Below are 17,262 nucleotides of genomic sequence, written 5' to 3' on the forward strand. Positions count from 1 at the left end.
CGTAATCCACACACTTCAAGTTAGAAAACAACAACGCATTCATCCTTGAAGTGACGACATGAATCTTTATCAGCAAAAGAAGTTGCTTGTATACCACGCAAAATTGCAAAAGATTTTATAGCACAACTGTATCCTCCAAATTGGATTTGAAGGCAATGCACGCAACTTGATTCCTGTTAGCTAGTATCAATAGCAAGAAATCTAAAATATAGTCCATCTCCACAATGCAAGTTCCAGAGTAAAATTCCCACATTCCATAAACGAGTTACCGACAAACTCAACCTTCAGAACTAATCCAACTGCGACCAGGTATTTTTTTGACTCCTCTCTCCTTCATTTTGTTCCTCACAAGGGAAACGTCCAACCAGCGCTCTGTTGCTACGTAAATATTAGATAGAAGCACATAATTACTAGCATTCTGAGGTTCAATCTCTAATAGTTTACTAGTGACCAACTCGCCTATCTCTATATTGCAATGTAGCTTACAGGCCCTAAGTAGGGCACCCTATGCCCCAGCATGAGGCTCCACATGCATTAATTTCAGAAGCTCCTAAGCTGTTTTCAACCGCCCTGAACGGCTGAGAAGATCAACCATACAAGCATAATGATCTTGAGAAGGTACGATGGAATACCCATTTTTCATGGATTCAAATAAGTGCGAACCCTCCTCAACGAGCCCGGCACAGCTACAACCAGATCCGCTGGTCTCAGCCAGCGACGAACAGAGATTTTGGGGACTCCGCCGCCGACAATCGAAGGAGATAAACGGAGAGAGGGAGTCCGAGAGAGAGAAGAAAAATAAACGGAGGGAGAGAGCTTTGACTGAGAGAGCAAAGGTTGAGACTGAGAGAGGCTGAGGGAGGGTGAGGCGAGAGAGCACGAGAGGAGGCTAAGAGGCTGAGGCGAGAGAAGCGAAGGTTGAGAGGCTGAGAGTTTCAGGGGGAGGGGCTGAGGAGAAGTGTGCACGAGGATGATGGAGAGATCGGGTTATTTTGGGAATAACCAATATTTCATTAATGGCTCCGTTTAGCTTCCCGCAAAATCTGAAATCAGAAACAGCAAATGAACTGCTTCTGATTTCAGATGAAAAATAGCTTATAGATTTTTTAAGAATCTATTTTTATGTGTTTACCAAACACATTTCAAACTTCAACTAAAAAAAAAAGTGCTTTTGGCTTCCCAAAAGCATTACCAAACGGAGCCTGAGGCGAGAGAAGCGAAGGTTGAGAGGCTGAGAGTTTCAGGGGGAGGGGCTGAGGAGAAGTGTGCACGAGGATGATGGAGAGATCGGGTTATTTTGGGAATAACCAATATTTCATTAATGGCTCCGTTTAGCTTCCTACGGAATCTGAAATCAGAAGCAGCAAATGAGCTGCTTCTGATTTCAGATGAAAAATAGCTTCTAGATTTTTTAAAAATCTATTTTTATGTGTTTACCAAACACATTTCAAACTTCAGCTGAAAAAAAAAATGCTTTTGGCTTCCCAAAAGCATTACCAAACGGAGCCATAATTTACACATCCTGTTTTAACAACTTAACACTGGACATATAAACTTAAAACTTAAAAGTGCCATCCTTTTGAAAAGCTTGTGGCAGTTGGACTAGAACAGTTTATTAAAAGAAAAAAAAAATGAAGTTAAAAAGAGGAAATTACAATCCTTGGTAACGCTAAAACCTAGCCAGCAATTTTGTGTAGAAACTCATTACACCAACTGCTGAATTGTCGTCTCACTTCTGTTTCCACTCCTAGCTATTCCAGATCCTTCCATGGTTGCTGAGCTACTGTAAGGAGGTTGATTTTCTACTCCAGATACAGCTGAATTTGGCTGTACTGAGTGATCATACTTACAACCCGGTCCGAATTTGCATATACCATAGCGACTGTAATACGTGCAGGCATTCTGATCCTGGATTTTGGATGAAATGTTAGGGTCAACGAGGAAACTAATAATTTGGTTTAACTTCTTTTTGTTGGTAATATGTGATATAATTATTCATCATGTACAGAAAACCCAGTCACGCTCCAAAATGTGAAACTTACCGGTCTCAAAGGCAAGCCCTTGTCGCTAAGAGCACATGGGGGTGACACTGAAGTCCTTTTCTTTGGATGGTGATATTTGCAGTTGGATTTGAACTTGCAATCCCCCGTTTTTAAGAAGTAATTGCACTCAGGTTGGCCAGGTCGTTCCGGGTATTCGTCAACTTGTTTCTGTGCATGATGCGGATAGTTATTGGTTTCAGTCGCTGGGTTGTTCATGACATATGCAAGAGGTGGAGGCAAGTTCCTATCTGGTAGATATACTGGGGCCTAAACAAAATAAATACCAAAGGAAATTAGCATGCCTCTTTTGGTTATATAACTGAAAGAGTTCCACAAACTGTAGCTTGAAAATGATTCTTTTGCTCTAATCTGTCATTCATTTTAGTGAATGCAAACGAAAATGTAGTGACGGGAAATGACTTGAGTTTCCAATAAACAAGTGGACCCAATGACAATGCAGTTGATAGACTTGGAAGCTATATAAAAAAAAAATTTCCTCAGGGTTATGTCAAGGGAACAATATTGCACTTGTGCAGAAAATGAAAAGGCATATAAATATTAAATTGCAGTGATTATGAATTGCCTAAGACAGAAAGTTATCTCAATCTTGAGGTGTCTTTGAATTGCCAACACAATACTCCCAATTAAGTTTGTTCTACTACGCATCAAAAGAGCATAAATGAATACAGCTCAAACGCCTAGAATAAAGATTAATAAAGTTTGGTTATTGATGATTTTGCAGACTAGACATATATTACACCTGTAGGCTGAAGGCAATAACTCGTTCAAAATATTATAGATTTCTATATTTTTATTTCTTCATCATAATTACTGATATCTATAAATGGTAAGAACCGAAGATTTTTTACAACCTACAAGGATTCGTAGCAACAATACTTAGTGTTGTCTTTTTCAGAGGCCATTAAAAACAGAAAACATATGAGCAGGAAAATAAAATAGAAATGCCACTTACTTTGTGTTATATGCTAAAAGGAAAAATAGGCAATACAATAATAACCAATAAGAATACTAAATTAACGGAATACAGCGAGCTTGCTTCAAATCCCCATGAAAGAAACTTAGTTGTGGGGTAAAGTTATGATAGTTTCTCAAAACCAAGCATTTCAGAAAATAATGACAATGATAACAGATGAAGAATACACCTAACAGCATAGCAGAATAGCAATGAAAGTACCTGGTATCCATTCCATTCCGCACTTTGGGAAGGAACCCCTTGATTTGGTGGAATCATCATTGGCACAAAGGGAGCTGGAGCTGGCTCATTCAATGGGTGTCTTGGTGCAGACCAAGAAGGTATAGTTGACTGTGCCGCACCTTGAAATGGAACTGGTCCACCATTACCGAATCCTGCAGAAGTCTCCCCGGCTGCATCTGTGGGATCAGGGTGATTAAATCTGCAGTTTGTTCCATACTTGCAGGAGCCAGTTCGCATGTAATAGGGGCATTCTTTCTCCCCCTGTGATAACATACCATACATATGACCAAATGTAAATATCACATAAACTTTTGACCTTGAATTATTAATAAAGACATATCTATCATTCCTCAGCCAAGGTCATAGAGAGATTAAGAAAACATCTCAGACATCAGGCCGAGAAGTTATACCACTCGGATTGGCAGACCGACAAAGTTAAGCTCCGCAGCTGGTGCAACAGAAGTCTTTCCTCTGCTGTGGTTATATTTACAAGCTTTTCCAAATTTACATCCCCCTGATCTTAAATAATACTGCAAGACGCTCAAGATTTATAGCATCACAAAAAGTAAAAAACGGCTATTAGCCCACAAACACATTCAGCTGAATACATGTTAACTCTACACAAGGAGACCAAAACTGCCCGTGAAATCTAAAACATGGTCATATGAATAATAACAGTCTCTTCAAAAACGTAAATAAAAGGAACAAACTAAAAAATTCGTGAAGCATTAGAGAAATATGATCAAAATGATAACTTGCAATATATATGCAGACTTAATTTCTAGTAGTAATAAAACCTTGCATTCTGACTGGCCAGGCTTCTCTGTTGATTCTTCCCATTCCTTTGCCTTCTCCTTAGAAGCCTTCAATACGATGAATACACAAACAAAGTGTGTTCAGTAGAAAAATACACAAACAAAAGATCTTTATCATACACACACACACACACACACATATTATAATCAGAAAAGCAAAACCATATATCTTCGAGATTAAAAACTTAAAAAAAAAAAAAAAAAAAAAAAAAAAGCGCAATTTTGAGGAGAAATTTCCTCAAAATAGCTTGAAATATAGAAATATGTCAGTGGTGGTACAATATTTCTGCTACAAAATTGACATCATAGCACAACCTTCATACAAACAGACTCAAGAATCTCTTTTTCGGAGCTGAGAAACTGACAATAACGAAATGAATAAAGAAGACGAGAAAATACCTGGTTATTCTTCCTTCTAACCGGATGGTTGAACTTGCAATTGGATCCAAACTTGCAATTTCCAGTCTTGAGGTAAAAGGAACAATCTTCAGCCTCGGGCCTCACAGGATACTGGTACTTTCTACCGCCGCCGCCGTTCTTCTCCGCTTCCGCTTCACCACCGCCATTGTTCACTCCATCATCATTCTCAGTCTCATTCCCATTCTTGTTCTCGTTCTCTTCTCCTTTTTCGCCATTGTCGCTCCAATGATTCTCCGCTTTCTCGGCCTCGCCTTGGTTCCCGATTTCTCCAATCCAATCATTCTCCCCGATTTCTCCAATCCAATCATTCTCCGCTTTCTCCGCCTCGTCTTGGTTCCCGATTTCTCCAATCCAATCATTCTCCGCTTTATCGGCCTCTTCCTGGTTCCCGATTTCTCCAATCCAGTCATTCTCTCCTCCGCCCAAATCCCCCTCCTTCTCACCTTCTTCTTCCTTATCTTCCGAATCCGATCTCGGGGCCTCTTCGCGCTCCTTCAAATCCAAACTCCGGAGCTCATCGTGCAGTCCTCCGGTGTCCTCGGCCGCCCCCGCGGGTTCGAGATCGGAAGTTGCAGGATCGGGATTGGCATTCGGAGAAGACGGGGAATGGTGAGGCACTAGGTCGGCGTCGCCTTGGTGCTGTTCGGAGGGGTTTACAGGGACGGAGATTTCTTCAGAGGGCTCCATTCTCCCTCCACATTTCAAAACCCTAACTTTGCAATGAGAAAATGAAAGTGGAGAGAGAAAGAGAGGGGGGAGAGAGAGAGAGAGAGAGAGATGAGATAGGAAAGAGGAAAATTTACTCAAAAAGAAGTCCTTTGATTTATTAATATGTCCCGAATTTATTTTTCTATTCATTTAACAGGATAAAAAAATAAATTTGGGATATATTTAATTAAGTTAGTTAAAAAAATATTAATTAAAAGAGAGTAAGAATTTAGACGGTAACTTTATCAATTTTCTCATCCAACTATTAAGAATTTTTTTAATAAGCAATTATTATAATTTCAACATAAAAAGAAATGAATTTCTCCTACAGATCCTAATATGTAAAATTAACAACAATAAAACTACACACGATCTTTATGTGTCTTTTTTATCGAGAGTTTAATAGACATGAGGACTAATTAATTTGTGGTAATTTTATAGATTAGGAACTAATTTTAGGATGTTTAAAAAATCAGGAATTAAGTTAAAATGCTTTGAATGTCAGGAATAAAAATGCTATTTATTCTATAGTTCGAAGAATAAGAATAACCCTTTACTTATTCATTTGTTTGTTTCTACTTCTTTGTCTGTATTGTTTATTTTTGCTCAAAAGATCTTCACTTTTCTCAAAAGAAATTGATAGAAAATTTTTGAGATTTAAAAAAAAAAAAGGGATAGGAAATTTAAGTTTTAGACCTCAATATTAATTACAAGAGTGTGAATTTAACATTAGATTAAGTCCGCCACCAGAAAACCTCAAAAATTGTTGTTGAAATGAGGTGGAATATAATATGTAAAATTTGTTATATGCTTTCTTTATATATATTTTTCACGCAATTTATGTAGAGAAAACGTTAAATTGACTTTCAAAAATAAAAAGATATACACGTCTTTCTTCAAGGAAAAAAAAAAAGATTTGCATTGTATTTTGGCTGATGAAAAGGATATACATTTTTAAAACCCGTTCATTTCACTAATTCAAGTTTAAAATTTGAGTTTTGTTACAGTAAAAAGCTCTCAGAAACAGTCACATTTAACTTTTTTATTACAGTAAAAATTTCTCATATAAAATTACATCTCAATTCAAATCAACAAACTAAACGAGCTTTAAATATATCGTCTTGCTAGCTCATCCCTTCTTTTCTGAGCCAATTTCCTTTTTCGTTTTCTTTCCTTTTTGAAGGAATTCAAAGCCTTTATGATGAATAAAGGAGAATGGCAAAATATTCTTTCCGCAAGTTAAAAGCTTCTTTTCACGTAACATCTATGTCAAAAGAATCAGGCAATGTATAAATAATGTCAGCTGAACTCTGAAGTATAATTTAATCAGGATACCAAAGATTATTTGCGTGTTTCTTTTTCAACCACTAATTATTAAATGAATTAAACAATAGAATTAAATCATTTTAAATTGGTACCAAACTGGTTCACGTTTTATTTTTTTTTTTTTAAAGAAAAAATCACAGTTTTTTTTCTTTTTTTTTTTTTTCATAGAAGGGTTAGGAAAATGCTACTTTAAATTAGTAAATACAGATTTGTTTCCAACTTGATTTCTTTTTTTTTTTTTCCTTTTCTGTGATACAGTTTTTTTTTTTCTTTGGGGACCTTAAGCTAGTGAATAGTGATGCATGCATTGAAATTTTAGACCCTTTTTATTGCGTGTAAAAGAGAAATTGGCTTGCATGCCACAATTATTGTATGCCTTTACCCTAAAATATACCACAACATATTTATGGTTAGCATTTTTAAAAGGTACGGCATCAAATAAATCGATATCACACCTCTCAGATATGGTACGACATCAAATAATTTTAGTACAAGTACTGACAGAGTTGTTCGGTTTAGCTCCTCTGTCGTTTTTCTTTTTTTTTTTCCTTTTTTTTTATTAATAAAGTTATTTCTCATAGGGAAATCGGGGGTAAAACTTTGTTAGTGCTTTTGAGCATGCATTGCAAGAACAGTGTCAAAAGCCGTGAAATGAGACATCACAAGGTCACGAGACTCATGGAAGAAAATTTTTTGCCAATTATATTGCATCACATTGCAGGCTCAATCAACTCTCTCCTCGCAGTATTTTTCTTACAAAAAAATTAAATTTATATTCAGATTTTCTGTCCAAACATACCGAGCTATTCTCCTGAACTCGATTCGTACTCCTTCTCCTGAACTCGATTCGTACTCCAGCCAGTATCAATGAACACGAGGCCTATTTTTTCTGCCAAAAAGAGGAAAGGGTGAGTGTTTTAGCCCATAAAATTTTAGCACTAATTCATGAGATTAAGGTGCTCGTTCCATATACTCAAACTCAAATATTTGATTTGCTACAATGTTTTCCTCTCACAAAAAATTTAAATTTAATAGTCATAATTAAAAATTATAGTTTAAGGGTACATTCCAAACGAGCTTCTAAAACTCCTCGGGATATATATAATTGCTCTAGAGATTATGAAGTAAGATTTTATAACTCTTTGATATGAACCAGTAATTGATTAGAAACTTGTGGTGATGGGCCTTAAGTAGGGATAGATATTTATGTAATTTAAGTTTTGAAATGGTAAGTTTATGTTGATAAGAGGGTTTACTACCAATAACTAAGAAAAGATTAGCATCTGATATCCATTAGAGGAAGAATGTGTCCAAGATCCAAGCAATTGCTCTTCTTGCAGTAAATGAATGGGTCCAATGAAGACCCTGGGCAAATCAGAATTTACTGTTAATTCTAAAATAAGCAAATACAAGGAAACCCTAACTTTTGAGCCTAGCCCTAACCTTGTCAATTCAACAACAGATTTCATTAGCCAAAGTTACATTACACCTGCTCTTCCGCTGTCAAGAATCATCTTGCTTTCTTCACCGAATGGCCAGTCTTCCGCTTGTGGCGGCTGAAATCCGACACAAATCTGAAAGTCTGCCCACAGCCTGGCTCAGCACATACATAAGGACGGGCACCTGTGTGAACCCGTATGTGTTCAGTCCGAGCCCATGCCCACTTAAATGTCATCTTGCAACCCTTCCATGGGCACCTCAAAGGACGGTCATCCATGTGGACTCGGCGATGCTGCACCAGATATTTATGCGAGAAGAACTTCTTTCCACACCCCTTGACGGGACAAATGTTCTTTTTATGTAGGACAAGCTCTTGTTTCGTCGAAAAACTCATGGTGCATCCCTCAATGTCACACATGTATTCTCCTTCCTCATCTTTTGATTTTGCATCATTGTGACCAGCCTGAGCCTTCACAACTACAGCATTCTTCACCTTTTTCCTGCTCGGCTGTTGCTGCTCCTTCCGTTTGGCTCCAGTCAACTTTTGGGGCTTAGGGTTTCTTTTTCTCAGGCGAGTACTAGGTCCACCTTCTAGCTCTTCTTCAGCGCATGAACCTAATATGTTCTGCTCACATTGACTATTTCGAAGGCGTGGAGTCTGCTGCTTCAATTTCCGGTTTTCTTGTTTCACAGGCCGTGCAGTTGATTGCTTCACATGATGAGGGGTCTCTTGCTTCATTTTCTGCTGCAAGGCTGATTTTGTTCGCTTGCTTCGGAGAATCCTCTCATCCGATTTACGAGCATTATCCTCCAATGGTTCATCCAGATCTTCATCTTCTCTCCCGATGGACTTGGCTGGCTTGCTCTTAGAAATTCTCCTATGCAACTTCTGTAAATTATTCCTGTGAAAATAATCTGAACTTGAATCTTCTCTCTCATTGTACTTAGCTTGCTTGCTTCTAGGAATACTCCTATGCAGCTGTGAATCACTATCCAATGAGTCATCTGAAACTACATCTTCTTCTTCAGTATGTTTGGCTTGCTTAATTCTACAAACCCTGCCACGCAGTTGATGGGAATCACTATCCAAGGAATCATCCGAAACCACATCTTCTCTTCCTGCATGTTTAGAGGGCTTGCTTCTGAGAATCTTTTTGTGCTGGTAACGAAAATCAACTTCTAATGAATCATCTGAAACTATGCCATCGCTCTCAACATACGTGGCTTGTTTGCTTTTAAAGGTTCTCCTATGCTGCCTATGGGAATTATCATGCAGCGAATCATCTGAGGCCGCACCTTCTATCTCAGTGTGTTTAGCTTTCTTGGCTGACCCACCGCCAATACTTACAGCTTGCTTGCTTCTGAGAGACCTTCTATGGTGCTCATGAGAATCATCCATTGAATTATCTGAAACTGCATCTTCTCTCTTGACACGTTTGGCTTTCTTGGTTGACGAGCTCTCTACTGTCATTTTCCTCTTCCTGACGTACTTTTTAGCAATCATAGTATTACTACTTTTGCGTGTGCCATCGTATTTTCTCTCGACCTTCTCATCTGGTGTTGCCCAAGTATGGAAGCTTCTCTCTTGTTCTTCCTCTTCAGGATCCTTTTTTGCTAGAAAGGGATGAACCTGACTTGACATCCAGACTTTACCACACCATTTCCCTGCCACCACCTTTTTCTGCTTGGCAGGTCTCCTTTCAAATCCATCAGATCTTGCGGATGAGCTAGCAGGAGAACTGCGACCAAATGCATCATATATAACAGAATTATATGGCATCTGCTTACTATAAAGAGGAGAGCGGCTGAGGTTGGCACTATAAAAAAGATTGATTCCCAGCTTCACAGCCCAGTCCCCATTCTTAGGGATGGCTTCTTCACTATCCAGAGTTGCCTGGATCATGTTCTCATCATCTTTGGTGGCATCCCTGAATTCAATATCATTCCAGAGATGACTGATTCCCAGTTCTTCTGCCATTGCCTTTGCTTCAGTCTCTATCTTTGGATAGTCTGCAAGTGTTTCCATGGACGCCCAAAATGATTAGAGGGGAATAGTAATTGATAGCTGTAATGGGTAAAGCTACCGAACAAAAATTTTGGAAAATACGAAGCATGTTAATTAAAAGAATCCACGCTCGTGTATGCAACTGTTTCTCGTGCTTTTGCAACACATAACAAGTTTTCATTGACGCAACAAAAGGAGGAGAATAGAAAAATAAAACCCATGAAAAAAATGTACCCAATTTTCTAAGAGCATGAGAAGCACAACACACCTGGATGACAAAGGAGTACTATGTCGACACATCCTACTTGACGAAGTTGCTGTTCTACTTCTACAGCATGCTCCAGACAGAAGACATGCATTCTACAAGAGTCTTCATCACATATTGGAACAAATGGCATGTTTTCGTTCTTTGTTGGTGCAATGGCCTTACAAAATCTCGTTGCTTCAGCATCGTAGGTATCCGGGGAACACGTACGTGAAGCTTTCATACCATCCCCAAATTTTGGGACCAAGCCATTTGATTGTGCTGGAGCAGCATTATTAGTTCGAAAACTAACAGGGCAGTCAAAATTTTGATGACTGTCATACTTGGTGTTATCTTTGTTATGTCCATTTTCCATATAAGAATCAGCATTTTGAGAAGCAAAATCATCCCCAGAATCAAGTTCTACTAAAGAGCGACCATGAACTGTATCACCCTGGCAGTTTCGGAGAGAGGGGCTGGAACTCTCACAACGATATTTGCTTTCCAAAGAACAATTTGATACATTAGTTTCATTTCCATCAACTGAAACATCTTCCTGGACCTGATCTTCCTCAGAATCTGACGAATTTCCATAATTCAAAGCTAATAAGCCAAGTGCAGAAGGAGCTTTTTGTGTCTCGGTGTTTGAAACTATTTCGTTCTTTTGATCTGCCATCTGAGCTTGGAAATTAACGGATTGGCCAGGGTTTTCGCATAAAGCAAGAGGCTCACTATTATCTGTCCATCCTGCTTTTAAAACAGAGTAAGTGAAGTTCTTGACTCATAAAGAATATGGCAAGAATATAAGGAAACTGAGAACAGTACCCAAATCATTGAGTTTAAAGTTTGTACTGAAATAAAAGTTACACTACATGATTATGTCTGATCTTATGCAAACAGAAATTAAAAAACACTTCCCATACTAAACCAACCTGTATAGGTATTCTCTTTTGAAGCTGTCTGATACCTATTAGAAACAGGGAACACGTTACTAGCTACTCCAGCATTTACCACCCAATCGTTAAAAAAGCTACAGTCAGCTGACATCAGATATCTGGCCGCCGGCTCCCTTGGCTGAATTATGGCAACACAAGCAAAGCTCAAAATTCCACAGGTGACACAAGAAAATAGTCTCTGGTCTGATAACCCATCATTGTCAACAGTACTTTCCCCTTCAACGTTCATGTTTGAAGTCTTCGAATTTGAAGCACATGTAATTTTATTTCCACGTAATGAGGGAACCCAGCTCCTGTCACATAAAGAAGCAAGTTTTCCTTTCACTGAATAGAAATCTTTCACTTGATCGACCTCCTGCTTTCTGTCTATCATCAGATCATCAGAAATCAAACTTCTTGAGGATTTCATTTCTTCCCTAGAATTGCATGAAGCAAGGGGAGAACTGGAGTTTAACCTTAAATGGGAACCAACACGCAATTTCGAACAGACAGAAATGTCTGAAGAACTCCTAGGAAGAAGTACAACGGGAGACCCGTTTCCAAGAACATGAAGTAGGTCATTATTCTGTAATACATTCTGGACAAATAACTCTTTTACCACTGTCTCTCCTTCACCCTTTTTCTTATCTTTTAATCTAGAACTCCGTGGTTCAGCACCAACGCTCTCAGGTATTCTACATTGAGAACAGGAAAATGGAGGTAAACACATGCAAACAAGTGAATAACTCATCTTATCCTTGATCCTAGGGCAGAAAATATGTTAGAAAAAGGTAATTGAACACACCTTGAACACAAGGCAAGAGCAAGATCATAAAGTAACTGGAAGTGAGACACCATTGGTGGATAGTTAATCGAAGCTCGTCGGATAGCAGCATCTTTAGCAACTCTTAACCATTCAGGAGTGGCAATATTAGCTGCTTCCCCGCAATTGAATCCTAATGAAAAAGTTAAATTGTTAAAATAGATACACTGATCGGATAACAGTAATTTTGAAAGGACCAAATTGAAATTTGTAGGTCTCTCACCATGACTAAACCCAGTATGATAGGCTCTTGGGAAAGTGACAACAAATTCACCAGGATTTTGCACTAGCCTAATTAAAAAGCAATTAAAGAAGTAAGAGCACATAGATACACACTAGCCACTTAATTTATTCAAGGAAATGTCACAAATTTTTTAGGAAATAAAGTTTTAGGACTCATGCAAATATGTTTCCAAAAGATGGATGTCTTTCGGAGATAAATCAGAAAGGGTGTTATAAGAAAATATTAAAAAAAAAATCAGTCTTGAGATTGTTGCTTATGTGATACTATCAACGTGATACTATCAGCAGCATTGACGATTGAGACTGTATCACATGTAATTCAAACAGATGGAAATAAAATGACATAAAATCGGATTTTAAAGAAAGAAAATGGCATCTTTAACTATGAAGGCTAGCCCAAAAAAGGAAAGAGTTTATCCTTATTGGAAACAGGTCAAGCGGAAAGTCAGAACTAGAATAGTAATGTAAAAGCACCTGCAGCACGGAACCCCTGCACGAACAAATACTTCAGGTGACATCACCGTGGTCTTCTCACCAAGAATAGAAAAAGTGACTGTGTGAAGAATAAATAAAGAATCAGAGGTTAAAAGGTAAAGATGGATATAGAAGGGCAAAAAAAAAAAAAAGTATGATAACGCGAGAGCAGTGATACTCTGTTCCTACAATGCATTCTATCAAGCATACAAAATGATACTTCAACCTCCAAACAATTTAGCCCACATACATTTCTGACAAGGCTTAACCTCATAATTCGCATATAATACGATGTCATTATATGCAATACTACGAAAACATACCGAGAATCATCAAGATATGCTCTTCTGCAACTACATTCTAAAGTCTTATCTGTTTCAGTTATCCATCCCACTAGATAATCTTCTTGCTCTTTCGCTTCCTAACATATGACAAATACATTCAACAGTGTCCAATAGAACTTAATTCTATGCATACCCAACACCATTTGAAACAGAACACTCTGCAAACATAAAACAGGGGATGCTCAATCATGGGTTCTATACAATTCATAATAGTACTGAGCTGAAACTCACCAAGAGGATTGATCTCTCCGCCATAGCCGTGAACTCTGACGACCTCCTCGAACGCAACGGCGGCTTCCCTCGGCACGCCGTACCACGTCTTCCCTGCGCCCATATGCAGGTAATTCAAGCTGTGCAAGTCATGGTCCTCCACATGCCAAGCGAACCAGCTGAACATCATCGCCACATACACCATCGGCGACGTGACCCCCGGAATCTCCTCCTTCATGAACCTCAAGAGAGAACCTTTTGCCCTAGAAACCGCCCTCATATTCCACGCGGTCTCGCCCAAGGTCGCGCTCTCCCCTGCCTCCCTACTTCGCTTCGCGCTCACCGGCACGAACGCCGAGCCAGGCATGTCGTTGGCGTACTCCACGGAGAACGGCTTGTCGACGGTGGCCTTCCAGTACAGCGTCTCGATTTCCAGAGGAGAGAGCGCTCCTTTCTTCGCGCATCTCTTAAAGAAGCTCCTCTCGAAACCCTTGGCCTTGGCCTCAAACTGCTGGAAAGTGTAATTCTCGCCGCTCTGCCACACCGGCCGCTGGACCGGACGGGGTTTCCTAGGGCAAAACCCGATCTGCTGCTGCCGAGTGGTGAATGTGGGAGGATTCTTCGGATTCGAGGCGTCAAAGCCGCCATTGCGAGCGGCGAGGGACTTGTTTAGGTTGGCAATTACGGTCTTCTTCGCCGAGGGAGGCACCGGAGGGACGATTTTGCAGATTCCGTACTCGGAAGCCTCCTTCTCGATCTTGAATATGTAGGAAATCGGATCTTGGAACTCGGCCAGAGTAGGATGGTACTCGGGAGCTTGGGGTAGGGTTTTCAGCCATGAAAACACCTCCGGTGAAGCTTGCTCGGAGGTCAAACCCGAAGCTGCCATTAATGGATAGCTACGAACTCTCTCTGAGATTTGGGTTTTCTGTCATTCATTCAAAACCCCATTGCCAAACAGAGAGAGAGGGGAGCGAGAGAGAGAGAAAATAAGAGAGAACCTGTTCAGATTCTATTATGCTCCATCTGATTTTTGCCCTTTTTTTTTCTGTTTTTTGGGTTTTTCAATTTCCTCTGTATTTTATTACCAGATACGGAGGAAGAGAAAAAAGAAAAAACAAATTAGTGCAAGTGTTAAGTGAGTGGGGGAGTGATTAAGAGAGCAGAATGGAGGTAGACATGTGAGTAGGTTTTTTAATTTTTAATTTTTAATTTTTCTTTTTCTTTTCTTTATGCTAACCACATGAAAATGACATTGTTTTGCGAGTTATTTACTGTTCTGCCATTTCTTATAATTGTAGAATTTTAGGAATTGTTTAGTCGGTGGATTCGAATTATAGTTCATGGTTCGCTACAGTGTTTTTTCTTACAAAAAATACACGTAAATTGAAAATAATTTTAATTCATGAACCAAACGTCTCCTTAGATAGAGTACACTAACTGTGATCTCAATTATTAATTCGTACCAATTTATATGATATAGAGTTTTAATTTAAAATTACGAATAAAAAGATGATAATTCATATATCATGTAAAAATATAAAAAAATTGAGATTAGAGTTGATGTCTCTAATATTATTTTTTAACTAACATTTTAGTAAAGCTTGTATTGCATTAGAATTATATCATATAAATAGATAAATACAAAAATTGGATGAATATTTGATAGTTCGCCAAATGTGGTTTCACAATTTTGAGAAAAAAAAATGCTTTTACAGTAAATTTTGTGGTGGGCTATAAAACAATGCATTAGTAGTAGTATATAGTTTTAAACCGTTATCATAATCCTATCAAATCAAAAAAAAAAATGGTAATTTAACGACACTTAATGACAATCTCATGGTTAATAAATGTGTCTAAACTGACGGTCGATAAAGTATTTTTCATCTAACCTACAAAACACTCTCTTTTTTTATATGTTACGAATGAATTTGATTAACCAATTGGTGGAGCTTTGCCGTCATTTTCTTCAACTTTTTGGTGGTTTTATTTGTTCCGAGAGAAAGAAAAATGGAAAAAATATCACAAATTTTGTCAAAATGTTTTCCCTACCGTTGAGCCAAAGAAAATGGTTTTTCTTGCTGCCTAAGATTTTATTATATTGATACGTATTGATGAATGGAAAGTGAGAGCCATTGAGATTGGTTCGTTTTGACTTTGACTCTTACTCTTAGTCAAATGAGTCAAATGAGTAAAAAGAGGCTGAGATGTCAATGGAATTGATAATGGCTATGTACTTGGATAAACTGTTTGATAATGGCTCTGTACTTGGCTAAACTGCCACAGGGATAAATTAATGCCATCAACTTATAAAAAAACGAAATTTTTTTTTGAAAGTCTACGATAGAGTGAGCCAATTCGCCCGGTTAAAATTTAAGAGGACGTTTAGTTTACGTATTTAGAATCATGATTCAGAATTATTTTCGTTTTACGTATATTTTTTGTAAGATAAAACATTGTAGAGAATCATGGACGAATATAGGAAACAAACGTCCCCTAAGGCTCCATTCATTTCACCGATTCAAGTTTTCAGTTTTAGGTTTTTACAGTAAAATATTTTCAGAAAATGTCACGTCTAATTTTTTCTGCTACAATGAAAAACTCTCAGAAAATATTACATATCAGCTTGAATTGAAAACTCGAATCCGCAAAGTGAATGAGGCCTAATGGATCATATTAGATTCTAGTAGAGGTGCACATACTCCCTCCCACATCATATTATAACTTAAATACATTAACTTTTTTTTTTAACATTCACATATGATCACAATCTTACATTTCACCTTCTCTTATGCAGATTGCGCTCCCTCGCCGGCGAACTTGCAGGCTTCTCCCCCGACAATGAATTCCACCTTCTCCGTTGCAGATCGCGCACCCTCACCACGAACTCGTAAAGTCTCCACAATCATCCTCTGGATCGCTAATGGAGTTCTCTGCCTCTCTCTCGTCGAGAACCTCAACCACCACTCTCTAACCATCGTCGTAGTGAACTCCCTCCCACATCATATTATAACTTAATACATTAACTTTTTTTTTTAACATTCACATCTAATCACAATCTTACATTTCACCTTCTCTTTTGCAGGTTGCGCTTCCTCACTAGCGAACTCGCGGGCTTCTCCCCCGACAATGAATTTCACCTTCTCTGTTGCAGATCGCGCATCCTCACAACGAACTCGTAAAGTCTCCACAATCATCATTTGGATCGCCAATAGAGTTCTCTGCCTCTCTCTCATCGAGAACCTCAACCACCACTCACAGTGAATTCATACGAGAGAAAACATTATAATTGAAAAGGAAAAAAAAAAAAAACATGAACCTTACTTAATCGTTTCTTTCTCATATGCTCTTAATAAAAATTCTAAAAAAAGAAATTAAATTAAATTAGTTCAAAATTTAAGAAATAAAGTAAATTTAAAATTTTAAAGAATAAATTGAGAATGATTCAATTGTGAGACACACACATAAGAATCATTCTAGAAAAATGATTATTCATAAATTAAAAAAAAAACTCGTGTAATAATTATTTTACCCATTTTGTTTTCCAGTAACAAAAGCAAGTAATTCAATTATTCCTTTATTCTGCCTTTTATCTTTTGTGTGTTCTGCCTTTTTTTGGTTGATCACACCTCCTCTTAAAATAGTGTTGACAAAGATAAGGAGAAGCCTAAACATTGTTGAGAAAGTTATGTTTGACCCCTGATAAAAAATAAAAAAAAAGTTATGTTTGACTGTTGGTATTGGCCGAAAAAAAAAGTAAAAATTACGGCTGATAGGATAAGATAGCAGGATAATATTATATATATATATATATATATAGAATGAAAGGTGCATTTTTTTATTTAAGATTAGAAAAAACGAACTATTAACAATGTAATCAAAAATTATATTTTTTATGCACATATTTTTTAATTTTATGTAATTTTAACTTAAATTCAATGTTTAAAAAACTAATCTTATCAATTTGTTGGCCCAGTAGAAAAATCTCATTAAAAAGTAGTTTTACTCGTGATTATA

The 17,262-nt window shown here is 37.9% G+C and overlaps 2 protein-coding genes across 2 annotated transcripts; both read right to left on the reverse strand.

Annotated features, from left to right (window-relative positions):
* Positions 1 to 1,525: 1,525 nt before the first annotated feature.
* On the reverse strand, positions 1,526 to 5,271 carry LOC112092643 (zinc finger CCCH domain-containing protein 43). The gene is made up of 6 exons (XM_024169243.1): positions 4,473 to 5,271; positions 4,056 to 4,121; positions 3,669 to 3,788; positions 3,238 to 3,519; positions 2,043 to 2,309; positions 1,526 to 1,908 (listed from the first exon to the last, which is right to left on the reverse strand). The coding sequence occupies exons 1-6, from the start codon at positions 5,178 to 5,180 to the stop codon at positions 1,705 to 1,707; spliced, it is 1,647 nt and encodes a 548-aa protein (XP_024025011.1). The 5' UTR covers positions 5,181 to 5,271; the 3' UTR covers positions 1,526 to 1,704.
* A 2,699-nt stretch (positions 5,272 to 7,970) lies between these two features.
* Positions 7,971 to 14,275, reverse strand: LOC21391565 (lysine-specific demethylase REF6). The gene is made up of 7 exons (XM_010103640.2): positions 13,267 to 14,275; positions 12,692 to 12,770; positions 12,198 to 12,265; positions 11,957 to 12,107; positions 11,149 to 11,846; positions 10,241 to 10,963; positions 7,971 to 9,977 (listed from the first exon to the last, which is right to left on the reverse strand). The coding sequence occupies exons 1-7, from the start codon at positions 14,132 to 14,134 to the stop codon at positions 8,038 to 8,040; spliced, it is 4,527 nt and encodes a 1,508-aa protein (XP_010101942.1). The 5' UTR covers positions 14,135 to 14,275; the 3' UTR covers positions 7,971 to 8,037.
* Positions 14,276 to 17,262: the final 2,987 nt, after the last annotated feature.

This window comes from Morus notabilis, unplaced genomic scaffold, assembly GCF_000414095.1.
Source record: "Morus notabilis unplaced genomic scaffold, ASM41409v2 Scaffold701, whole genome shotgun sequence".
Classification (NCBI taxonomy): Eukaryota; Viridiplantae; Streptophyta; class Magnoliopsida; order Rosales; family Moraceae; genus Morus; species Morus notabilis.